The sequence below is a fragment of the Antechinus flavipes genome, chromosome 2, assembly GCF_016432865.1.
Source record: "Antechinus flavipes isolate AdamAnt ecotype Samford, QLD, Australia chromosome 2, AdamAnt_v2, whole genome shotgun sequence".
Taxonomy (NCBI): Eukaryota; Metazoa; Chordata; class Mammalia; order Dasyuromorphia; family Dasyuridae; genus Antechinus; species Antechinus flavipes.
In genome coordinates, this window is record NC_067399.1 from 551,091,646 (window position 1) to 551,105,253 (window position 13,608).

The 13,608-nt window shown below is 35.7% G+C and overlaps 1 protein-coding gene across 1 annotated transcript; it reads right to left on the minus strand.

The window, feature by feature from the left end:
- Positions 1-10,475: 10,475 nt before the first annotated feature.
- Positions 10,476-13,313, minus strand: LOC127546894 (transcription initiation factor TFIID subunit 7-like). The gene is given in 3 exon segments (XM_051973801.1): positions 10,476-11,250; positions 11,252-11,466; positions 13,307-13,313. Coding segments are annotated over 3 exon segments (915 nt in total). The 3' UTR covers positions 10,476-10,557.
- Positions 13,314-13,608: the final 295 nt, after the last annotated feature.

Genomic DNA, 13,608 nt, shown 5'->3' on the forward strand with positions numbered 1-13,608 from the left:
TAATTATAATTGCATTCTTCAAAAGATAGAGAAAACAGTAAGCAGAGCTTCTATGTTTGGACCTGATTCAGGACACACTGGTTGCTGGGGCGAAAATGATGGGAAATTTTGAAGCAAATAATTGCTTCATCTTAGAATTTGTATTAAAGAAGAAGAGAAAAGCCAAGAATGATCTAACACATGCCCTAAATTTTGGGAGACTAGATTTCAAGATTCTCAGAGAAAAGATGGGAAAGATCCCATGGACTAAAATTCTGGCCAGAAGTGATGTACAGCTCTCAAGAATGAAATTCTAGATACAGAGAATAACAATTCTTATGAGAAACAAAAAGGTAGTTTAAGAATTTTAAAACTAAATACGATTTTATTTTTAAAGTGTTTTAGTGATACTTTGTTGTTGTTTTTATATCAAAGTTATTTTTAGAAATACTTTAATCTCTTAGAAATGAACTATAACAAAAATAATTATACAGAAATTGCTGATAAAATGATAATATCTGAAAATATATGACTTGTCTTGTCCTTATAATTTAGGGTCCTCTCAGCTAAGAGGAGAGAATTAGGCTTCATTTTGGTTTTTTGTGGGTCCATTATTTGTTAAGGTTGCTTTGAATGGTTTTTTCATTTACATTGTAGTCATTCTATGTCTTTCTCCAGCTTCTGCTTACTTTCCTCTTCAAGGTAAGTCTTTTATTCATATAAGTCTTTCTATATTTCCCTGAATTCTTCATATTTGTATTTTTAAATTCACTTTTAATTCAGCCATTCTTAAGTTGATGATTACACTTTATTTTCAGTTCTTTGCTACCCTCAAAAGTACTATTATGCATATTTCAGCATGTTTCAAGGACAATTTGTTATTGTTCTTGACTTCCTTGGATATGAAAAAGTGGGACTGCTGGATCAAAGGGCATAGCTAGTTTAGTTTTTTTCTTAAATAATTCCAAATGTATATATATATATAGAGAATCATCCAAGCAATTGTAGCTTCATTAACACTGCATCAATGCCAGTTTCTCCCAGATACTCTAATAATGACTATTTCAGCTTTTGGTCATCTGTACCAATTTTCAGAGTGTGGAGTGGAATTTCAGCGTTATTTTAGATGACATTTTAAAATTAATACTGATTTGGAGTATGTTTTCACGTGGTTGTTTGTAGTTGCAATTGCCTTTTTAAAAATTGCTCTTTTAAGAGAAAGGGATCTGTATGTGCCAAAATGTTTGTGGCAGCCCTTTTTGTAGTGGCTAGAAACTGGAAAATGAATGGATGCCCATCAATTGAAGAATGGCTGAATAAATTGTGGTATATGAATGTTGTGGAATATTATTGTTTGGTAAGAAATGACCAACAGGATAATTTCAGAAAGGCCTGGAGAGACTTACATGAACTGATGCTGAGTGAAATGAGCAGGACCAGGACCAGGAGTTATATACTTCAACAACAATACTATATGATGATCAATTCTGACTATCTTCAGCAATGAGATGAACTAAATCAGTTCCAATGGAGCAGTAATGAACTGAACCAGCTACACCCAGCAAAACAACTCCAGGAGATGACTAACAATCATTACATTGAATTCCCAATCCCTATATTTTTGCCTGCCTGCATTTTTTATTTCCTCCACAGGCTAATTATACAATATTTCAGAATCCAATTTTTTTTGTACAGCAAAATAACGGTTTGGTCATGTATACTTATTTTGTATTTAATTTATACTTTAATATATTTAACATGTATTGGTCATCCTGCCATCTAGGGGAGGGGCTGGAGAGAAGGAGGGGAAAAATTGGAACAAAAGGTTTGGCAATTTTCAATGCTGTAAAATTACCCATGCATGTAACTTGTAAATAAAAAGCTATTAAAAAAAAAAAAGAAAAAGATTAGTTGCAGATAGTTAGGCTGTTTAGCCTGTATAAAGGAAGAGTCAGTGGGAACACTAAGGCTGTCTTCAAGTATTTGAAGGGCTGTCAGTTGGAAGAAGAATACATATTTTTCTTTTGGATTTTGGAAGGTCTGCAAGAAATGAGTGAAAATTTCAAATGGGTCATGTAAAAAATATAAGGAAAAACTAACAGAGCTATCCAAAATAGGAATGGCTTGTTTTTCAATGTAGGGATTTTCCTGTCATTGGGGGTATTCAAGTAAAAGATAAACATTTGCTGGATAAGTTGCAGAGGGGATTCTTATCATCTGATAGATATGCTAATATTTATTAAGTGCATATTATGTGCTCTGGCACTATACTAAGGACTGGGGATACAAAAAAAAAATGAAACAATTCCTATTCTCTAACAGAATTCTAATGGAATGTTGCACAGAGAACAATTACATTTGAGGTCCTTTCTAACTCTTGAGGTGCTGTGATTCTGTAAAGCAAAAATGTGTAGCCACAACTCCATAAAAACCAAACTTCTGATAAATTCCAAGTCATGATCTTAGTTCAAGGAAAAAAAAAAAACCCTCCTTTTGAGCTATACAAGGATCAGCTTGTTTTGCAGTTTACAAAAAAAGTAAACAGGCTATTTAACATTTTATGCTCCAAGTGCTAAAAATGTCTTCTAAAAATAATACTCTGTTTTTATGTAGGATTTTTCATGTAGTCTCTTAGGATTAGATTGATCTTTAGTAGCTTCTTTCCACTATTTATCAATGTCTCAGATAATCACTTAATCCTTGAATGGAAGAGACAGTATGTTTTGCGTGGCCTTTAAAATAACATTGGATTGAGAGAGCTGAGTTTTAAATGAAGGCAAATCATTTCTTTTTTCTGTCCCTCTGCTTTTATTACTTAAGTAAATTAAGTAAGTAAAAGTTTCACTTAATTGCCTACTTTATCTCTTGGATATGGTTTCAGAGTATATGCCAATCAATAAAATCAATACACATTTATTAAGTACTTATTCTGTGCCAGGCACTGTACTAAGCCCTGAGGATACAAAGAGAAGCAAAAGACAATCCTTGTTTTCAAGGAGATTTTGTTATAATGGGAGAGATAATAAACAAATATATATATATATGCATACATATATACAAATAAGCTATATAAATGATAAGCAGGAAATAATTGAAAGAGGAAAGGCACTAGAATTAAGAAGGGGTGAGAATATATGTCTTGAGAGGATTAGTGGGTGAGCATCTGTTGTTATGAGCTGTTGGCAACACACTGAAGAGATAAAACAATATGAATGTTTGAGTTCAGGCTAGTTGATTTTATTAAGGATTCAAATATTGTTATACTTTGGTATGGCCCTCTTTTCACCAAGATTTGGGCTCAGTCTTGTAGTTCCAGAAGCTATATGATCTAATTTTATTATTTCTAATTTATCTAGTTATTGGAACTAATTTCATCAGTTTATCAGATTATGACTTAGAGACTTTTTTTCCCAACAATAACCATTTATTTTCTATCCCTCCCACAAAACCTTTATAACATGCAAGCATCACCCTACAAAACAAATCCCCATATTAGTCATGTGGCTTGTTCTGTATATTTAATCCTTTACCATTCTTTCACGAGGTGGGGATCATTTTTCATCACTGATCCTCTGGAAAGCATTAGCTTTGATAATCATTCACATCTTTGTGTGATTTGATTTAATTAGCCACTGTCTTCATTACTTTTAATATTAACTAGGGAGATGGTGAAGAGAAAAAAAAAAAGACTGAGTAACCCACTGAATGTTGAACATTTAGAGGAAAATGGTGGAGGAAGGTGTGATGATAAAATGAATGACAAATTTTGGAATCAAGAAAGACCTGAGTTTGAATGCTGCTTGCAAATTGTGTAACCAGGGGTAAGTGACTTAGTCACTTCAACTTTAAATTTCAACTTCCTTATCTGTAAAATGAAGACAAGGAATTATACAAGTTAAACTAATTTAAGTCATTAATCCCAATACTCTTCTACAACTACTCTTCCCTTACTTAACACCTTTTCTTACTAGTGTAGAAGTTTGTAGCAAAAAACAGTTATAGAGAAAGAAATGGGATGAATTCAAACTAGGCAAAAGAAAAATGGTGAAATCAAATATCCGTATTAACAATCTATATTGGGGACTTCCGGTTAAGATGGCGGAGAGGAGGCTCACAGCTGCATAAGCTCCGCGCTTTCTCTCACTATCCACTTCATTACAAGCCTCTGAATCAATGCTTGACTGAAAAAAACCCACAAATAGTTACCAAGAGAAGCCATCCTTGAGATCCGCCAAGAAAGGTCTGTCTTTACTGGAGGGCTGGGGCGGTTTTAGATCGGGCGCAGGCTGAGGGCAGCGGCAGTGAGAGCACGGGAGCAGACTGGAGAGGGGGTGGGGAGTGATCGTAGCCGTCTCTGCGGGGAGAGCTTCGCTACAGCTTTGGATAATTTCCTCCGGCAGCAAGTCAACAGCCCAGCAGAGAAGCTAAAAACACCGGGGCTGAAGAATACAACCGCAAACAGCTGGAGTCTCTCAGGACCTGGCCCCCCCCCTTCCCCCCCTCAGTGACTCAGCACGCTTTGGGATCTCAGAGCGCAGGCGCAGCACAGTCCTGCTAGTGCCTCACTGCTGCCACCTGCAGTCTGTAGAGGAAGCTCGATAACACACCCAGCCCCCCCCCAAAGAAAGACTCCAGTTTTTTTCTGTTTTTCTTTGGTAGTTTATCTCTGATTAATAGACAGAATGAGCAAGAAGCTGAAGAGGACTTTAACCCTTGACAGCTTCTATACAGATAGAGAGCAGACTCTAAATCCTGAGGAGACTAAAAACAGGCAGTCCCCAGGTGATTCCCCAAAGGAGGAGATCGGCTGTTCCTCAGCACAGATGAACCTCATAGAAGTGATTAAAAAGGCTCTCACAAGGGAGCTAGAAGAAAAATGGGAAAAGAGTCTGGAGAAAGTTAAAGAGAGAGTGGATAAAGAAGTAAAATCCTTGAAAAATAGGATTAGTGAACTGGAAACAGAAAACAGCTCTCTAAAAAACAAAATTGGCGAAATGGAAAAAAATTCCACAGAACAAAAGAACTCAATTGGACAATTAGAGAAAGATTTTAAAAAAGTGAGTGAAGAGAATACTTCACTGAAAATCAGAATTGAACAAGTGGAATTGAATGACTCGAGGAGACAAGAAGAATCAGTCAAGCAAATCCAAAAAAATCAAACAATGGAGAAAAATGTGAAATACCTTCTGGGGAAGACAACAGACCTGGAAAACAGATCCAGGAGAGACAATCTGAGAATCATTGGACTCCCAGAAAAACATGATGAAAAAAAGAGCCTGGACACTGTCTTCCAGGAAATTATCAAAGAGAACTGCCCAGAAGTCATAGGAACAGAGGAAAAAATAAACATTGAAAGGATTCATCGATCACCCACTGAAAGGGATCCTAAAATCAAAACACCAAGGAATATAGTGGCCAAATGCCAGAACCCTCAGGTGAAAGAAAAAATATTGCAAGCGGCTAGAAAAACCCAATTCAAGTATCAAGGAGCCACAATAAGGATCACCCAGGATCTGGCAGCATCCACATTAAAAGATCGAAGGGCCTGGAATATGATATTCCGAAAGGCTAAGGAACTTGGTATGCAACCAAAAATAACTTACCCAGCGAGAATGAGCATCTTTTTCCAGGGAAGAAGATGGACATTCAACGAAGTAAGCGAATTTCATCTATTTCTGATGAAAAAACCAGAACTTAACAAAAAGTTTGATCTACAAATATAGAACTCAAGAGAAATCTAAAAAGGTAAAGATTAATCTTGGGAACTATATTTTGACTATATAGATGTATAAAGAATACATGTATACCTTGTTCTAGAAATTGATGTGGAAAGGACATTGTACCAGAAAAAGGGTAAAGTGGGGGTAGTACATCTCATGAAGAGGCATAGGAAACCTATTATATCTGAGAGAAAGAATGGAGGGGGATGAATATAGTGGGTATCTTACTGCCTTCAGAATTGGCTTTAAGTGAAAAATCTTAAGACATATTCAATCTATGGTGAAACTTCTCCCATCTCATTGAAAAGTGAGAAGGGAAAAGTGGAAAGGGAAGGAATAAGCTAAGGGGAAGGGAATACGGGAACTGGGAGGGAAAGGGGTAAGATAGGGGGAGGAACTCTAAGGAGGGGGGAGGGATACTAAAAAGGGAGGGCTGTGAGAAGCAAGGGGTGCTCACAAGCTTAATACTTGGAAGGGGGGGAAAGGGGAAAGAAGGGAGGAAAGCATAAACCGGGGTTAACAAGATGGCAAGTAATACAGAATTGGTCATTCTAACCATAAACGTGAACGGGGTAAACTCCCCCATAAAGAGAAAGCGGTTAGCAGAATGGATTAAAAGCCAGAATCCTACAATATGTTGTTTACAGGAAACACACCTGAAGCGGGGAGATATATGCAGGTTAAAGGTAAAAGGTTGGAGCAAAATCTACTATGCTTCAGGTGAAGTCAAAAAAGCAGGGGTAGCCATCCTGATCTCAGATCAAGCTAAAGCAAAAATTGACCTAATTAAAAGAGATAAGGAAGGACACTATATCTTGCTAAAGGGTAGCATGGATAATGAAGCACTATCTATATTAAACATATATGCACCAAGTGGGGTAGCATCTAAATTCTTAAAAGAGAAACTAAGAGAGCTGCAAGAAGAAATAGACAGTAAAACTATAATAGTGGGAGATCTTAACCTTGCACTCTCAGAATTAGATAAATCAAACCAGAAAATAAATAAGAAAGAAGTCAAAGAGGTAAACAGAATACTAGAAAAGCTAGATATGATAGATCTCTGGAGAAAATGTAATGGAGACAGAAAGGAATACACTTTCTTTTCAGCAGTTCATGGAACCTATACAAAAATTGACCATATATTAGGACATAAAAACCTCAAACTCAAATGTAGTAAGGCAGAAATAGTAAATGCATCCTTTTCAGACCACGATGCAATGAAAATTACATTCAACAAAAAAGCAGGGGGAAGTAGACCAAAAAATAATTGGAAACTAAATAATCTCATACTAAAGAATGATTGGGTAAAACAGCAAATCATAGACATAATTAATAACTTCACCCAAGAAAACGATAATAATGAGACATCATACCAAAATGTATGGGATGCAGCCAAAGCGGTAATAAGGGGAAATTTCATATCTCTAGAGGCCTATTTGTATAAAATAGAGAAAGAGAAGGTCAATGAATTGGGTTTGCAATTAAAAATGCTAGAAAAGGAACAAATTAAAACCCCCAGTCAAACACTAAACTTGAAATTCTAAAAGTAAAAGGTGAGATCAATAAAATTGAAAGTAAAAAAACTATTGAATTGATTAATAAAACTAAGAGTTGGTTCTATGAAAAAACCAACAAAATAGACAAACCCTTAGTAAATCTGATTAAAAAAAGGAAAGAGGAAAATCAAATTGTTAGTCTTAAAAATGAAAAGGGAGAACTCACCACTAACGAAGAGGAAATTAGAGCAATAATTAGGAGTTACTTTGCCCAACTTTATGCCAATAAATTCGACAACTTAAATGAAATAGAAAAATACCTCCAAAAATACAGCTTGCCCAAACTAACAGAGGAAGAAGTAAATATCCTAAACAGTCCCATCTCAGAAAAAGAAATAGAACAAACTATCAATCAACTCCCTAAGAAAAAATCCCCAGGACCAGATGGATTTACATGTGAATTCTACCAAACATTTAAAGAACAATTAACTCCAATGTTATATAAACTATTTGAAAAAATAGGGATTGAAGGAGTCCTACCAAACTCCTTTTATGACACAGATATGGTACTGATACCTAAACCAGGTAGGCTGAAAACAGAGAAAGAAAATTATAGACCAATCTCCCTAATGAATATTGATGCTAAAATCTTAAATAAAATATTAGCAAAAAGATTACAGAAAATTGTCACCAGGATAATACACTATGACCAAGTAGGATTTATACCAGGAATGCAGGGCTGGTTCAATATTAGGAAAACTATTAGCATAATTGACTATATCAATAACCAAACAAACAAAAACCACATGATCATCTCAATAGATGCAGAAAAAGCATTTGATAAAATCCAACATCCATTCCTAATAAAAACACGTGAGAGCATAGGAATAAATGGACTTTTCCTTAAAATAGTCAGGAGCATATATTTAAAACCATCAGTAAGCATCATATGCAATGGGGAAAAACTGGAACCTTTCCCAGTAAGATCTGGAGTGAAGCAAGGTTGCCCACTATCACCATTATTATTTAATATCGTATTAGAAACACTAGCCTCGGCAATAAGAGTCGAGAAAGATATAAAAGGAATTAGAGTAGGCAATGAGGAAACCAAACTATCACTCTTTGCAGATGACATGATGGTATACCTAGAGAACCCCAGAGATTCTACCAAAAAGCTATTGGAAATAATTCATAATTTTAGCAAAGTAGCTGGCTACAAAATAAATCCCCATAAATCCTCAGCATTTTTATACATCACCAACAAAACCCAACAGCAAGAGATACAAAGAGAAATTCCATTCAGAATAACTGTTGATACCATAAAATATTTGGGAATCTATCTACCAAAGGAAAGTCAGGAATTATATGAGCAAAATTATAAAAAAGTCTCCACACAAATAAAGTCAGACTTAAATAATTGGAAAAATATTAAGTGCTCTTGGATCGGCCGAGCGAACATAATAAAGATGACAATACTCCCTAAACTAATCTATTTATTTAGTGCTATACCAATCAGACTTCCAAGAAAATATTTTATTGATCTAGAAAAAATAACAACAAAATTCATATGGAACAATAAAAAGTCGAGAATCTCAAGGGAATTAATGAAAAAAAAATCAAATGAAGGTGGCCTAGCTGTACCTGATCTAAAATTATATTATAAAGCAGCAGTCACCAAAACCATTTGGTATTGGCTAAGAAATAGATTAGTGGATCAGTGGAAAAGGCTAGGCTCACAAGACAGAATAGTCAACTATAGCAATCTAGTGTTTGACAAACCCAAAGCCCCTAACTTCTGGGAAAAGAATTCATTATTTGATAAAAACTGCTGGGATAATTGGAAATTAGTATGGCAGAAATTAGGCATGGACCCACACTTAACACCATATACCAAGATAAGATCAGAATGGGTCTATGACCTAGGCATAAAGAACGAGACTATAAATAAATTAGAGGAACATAGAATAGTTTATCTCTCAGACTTGTGGAGGAAAAAGAAATTTGTGACCAAAGATGAACTAGAGACCATTACTGATCACAGAATAGAAAATTTCGATTACATCAAATTAAAAAGCCTTTGTACAAATAAAACTAATGCAAACAAGATTAGAAGGGAAGCGACAAACTGGGAAAACATTTTCACAGTTAAAGGTTCTGATAAAGGCCTCATTTCCAAAATATATAGAGAACTGACTCAAATTTATAAGAAATCAAGCCATTCTCCAATTGATAAATGGTCAAAGGATATGAACAGACAATTTTCAGAGGATGAGATTGAAACTATTACCACTCATATGAAAGAGTGTTCCAAATCATTATTGATCAGAGAAATGCAAATTAAGACAACTCTGAGATACCACTACACACCTGTCAGATTGGCTAAGATGACAGGAAAAAATAATGATGAATGTTGGAGGGGATGCGGGAAAACTGGGACACTAATGCATTGTTGGTGGAGTTGTGAACGAATCCAACCATTCTGGAGAGCAATCTGGAATTATGCCCAAAAAATTATCAAAATGTGCATATCCTTTGATCCAGCAGTGTTTCTATTGGGCTTATATCCCAAAGAAATACTAAAGAAGGGAAAGGGACCTGTATGTGCCAAAATGTTTGTAGCAGCCCTGTTTGTAGTGGCTAGAAACTGGAAAATGAATGGATGCCCATCAATTGGAGAATGGCTGGGTAAATTGTGGTATATGAATGTTATGGAATATTATTGTTCTGTAAGAAATGACCAGCAGGATGAATACAGAGAGGCTTGGAGAGACCTACATGAACTGATGCTAAGTGAAATGAGCAGAACCAGGAGATCATTATACACTTCGACAACGATATTGTATGAGGACATATTTTGATGGAAGTGGATTTCTTTGACAAAGAGACCTGAGTTTCAATTGATAAATGACGGACAAAAGCAGCTACACCCAAAGAAAGAACACTGGGAAACGAATGTGAACTATCTGCATTTTTGTTTCTCTTCCCGGATTATTTATACCTTCTGAATCCAATTCTCCCTATGCAACAAGAGAACTGTTCGGTTCTGCAAACATATATTGTATCTAGGATATACTGCAACATATCCAACATATAAAGGACTGCTTGCCATCTAGGGGAGGGGGTGGAGGGAGGGAGGGGAAAAAAAAAATCGGAACAGAAATGAGTGTAAATATAATGTAATTATTAAATAAAAAAATTAAAAAAAAAAAAAAAAAGAAGAGCTGAGATTTAACCCTCAGACCTCTAACACTAAAAAAAAAAAAAAAAAAAAAAAAACAATCTATATTGGACTCAATCCAAAGGATGTAATGTAAGACAATTACCAATATGAGGACAACAGTGAATTTGCAAGCAGGGGACTCTTATTTCTCCAGGAGTGATTCTAGCTGTTCCTGCAAGGAACTGAGCTGTTGCTTCTCTCGTTCTTCCTGCTGTTTGAGTTCAACCAAAACAGCCTGAAGACGAGTCTTGAGTGCCAGATTTTCTACTTTGATGATGAGGTCTTCTTGTCGTTTTGCTCTCACTTGGGTCTCTTGAAGTTTACCTTTCATTATGTCAATCTGCTTCTGAATTCCCACGACCATCTGATTTGTTTCCTCATTTTCTTGGCGCTGCTCACTGGATTCATCAAGCTTGTCTTGTAGTTGCCTCTCTAGGTCTTCTTCAGTGTCAATGATTTTTATATCTTCATCATCATAAGGATCTCTCTCATCTTCTTCTTCACTACTGCTGCTGATATCATTAAATATCTCCCTGAGCTCATCATGTTCTGAGGAGCTATGGCCCTGCTTATGGCCACTCATTCCTGGAGAGAAAATATCTAGACCTGCTAAGGAAACCTGGTTGTCGGCTTCCTTTGTTTCATCTTCTGCAATTACCTCCCATCGGGCACTGACAGCTTCTGCATCTGTACTGAGAAGCCTCTTTACTTCTTTTTCCACATCTGGTGATTCAATGTACTTCTTCTTGGCTGTTTTACGGAACCTTTTCTTTCTGACATTCTTAAGCGGCAGAGTGATACCATGATTCCAGATGAATTTCCTCTCCCTGTCCTTCCTTATCTTTTTTCTTACTTGCTTTTGGATCAGTAGTGGCAACTGGTTCTTCTGGAGGAGGGTAAAGATCCCCATCCACACTGCACACTAGCATCTGGCAGATATCTGCTGTCTTGTAAAAAGTTTTTTTAATGCAGGGCAGGTCAACCACCTTAGCTGCTAATGGAGCACGGTCTACTCGGACAATTCCATGACGTCCATCTGCATCTTCAGTATCTATATAGAAGTAGAATAATGTACACAAAAGCTCTCTGTGAATACCAACTGTTTTCCCTGAAATAGTCAGGGAATAATATCAAGGAATTCAGTTTGAGGTCTTGGAGAGAAGGTAACCAATACCAAACTTGGGGTATTTCAAGTTTTGCCAGGGGAATTGGGATATTGAGGTCAAAAGTTTGGTTCAGTTCAATAGTTGAATAATCCAATGGCATCTTCTGTGCATGCCTTAGTTTCTTAATATACAAATAGAGTTTATCATGAGGTTAAATTGTTATAATAAATGTGAGTACAAAAAGGCTTCAAAAATAGGCCTACTTCAAAGACAAACTAGAATACATTATGGAATACAAAATAGATTATTTTGTTTATATTAAGTTAAAAACTTTTTGTACAAACAAATTACTGTAGACAAGATTAGAAGGGAAGCAGTAAACTGGGGGAAAATTTTTACATTCAAGGGTTCTGATAAAGGCCTCATTTTCAAAATTCGTAGAAAATTGACTCAAATTTATAAGAATACAAGACATTCTCCAATTGATAAATGGCCAAAGAATATGAAGAGACAATTTTCAGATAAAGAAAGTAAAGCCATTTCTAATCATTTGAAAAATCACTATTGATCAGAGAAATGCAAATTAATACAACTCTGAGGTACCATTTCACAGTTCTCAGATTGACTAAGATAATGATAAATGCTGGAGGAGATATGGGAAAACTGGAATACTAATACATTGTTGGTGGAGTTGTGAACTGATCCAATCATTCTGGAGAGCAATTTGAACTCTGCCCAAAGGGCTATCAACTGTGCATACCCTTTGATCTAGCAGTATCTCTAGGCCTATATCCCAAAGAGCTAATAAAAAAGGGAAAAGAACCTACATGTGCAAAAATGTTTGTAGCAGCTCTTCTTGTAGTGACAAGAACTGGAAACTGAGTGGATGCTCATCACTTGGAGAATGGCTAAATAAATTATGGTATGTGAATATTAGGGAATATTATTACCATATAAGAAATAATCAACAGGATGATTTCAGAAAGGCCTAGAGAGACTTACATGAATTGATGCTAAGTGAAGTGAATAGAACCAGGAGAATATTGTGCACAGCAATAGCAAGATTATATGATGATCTATTCTGATGGACGTGGCTCTTTTCAACACTGAGATGATTCAGGCCAGTTCCAATTCTCTTGTGACAGAGAGAGCCACCTGCACCCAGAGAGAGAACTGTGGGGACTAAGAATGAATCACAGCATAGTATTTTCACTTTTGTTATTGTTATTATTGGCTTGCATTTTATTTTCTTTTTCATTTTTTCCCCTTTTTGATCTGATTTTTCTTGTTTCAGCACGATAATTATGGAAATATGTGTAGAAGAATTGTACATGTTTAACGTATATTGTATTATTTGCTGTGTAGGGAAGGGGGTGGGAAGAAGGAAGGGAGAAAAAAAATTTGGATCACAAGGTTTTGCAAGGGTGAAAGTTGAAAACTATGCATATGTTTTAAAAATAAAAAGCTTTATAAAAAAATAGATCCACTGATAAATTGCACATTCATCTTTGGAGGACAAGTCTTAGTTGAAATTTGGAAAAGATCTTCTCCAGTGGGCAGGCTACCAGGACCTTTAATGCTTTTTTTTTTCTGTCCATAGAAACTCACAAATTCTATCTTGAAAGCTTGGAAGGCTTGTGAGAAGAAGTTGATATAATGGAAGGAAACCAGCCCTCAGTATTAGGGGGACCTGTGTTTGAATATTATTGCTAACATTATATAACCGAGTGACCATGGACAGAGGTGTTTTTTTTTAACCTCTCTGAGTTTCATCCAAATTAATACCTGTCATATCTGCATCATAAGGTTATTATGAGAACCAATTAAAATAACATGTATAATGCTTTGGAGATTTTAAATTAATCAACTTTTTAAAATTTCCATTGATAAGTATCCATATGCATGGATATGAACAAAATAAAACATAAAAAAATCACTAAGACTCTAAATTATTATAAATGTAATCATAGAGATTGTTAAGAATGAGGGGTAGGAGGGAGAGTCTGTGGGTACAGATTGTCCCAAAACTCTTAGTTCAATTTTTTTAGTTACTAAAGTTGAAAAATGAACTAAGACTTTTGAGACAC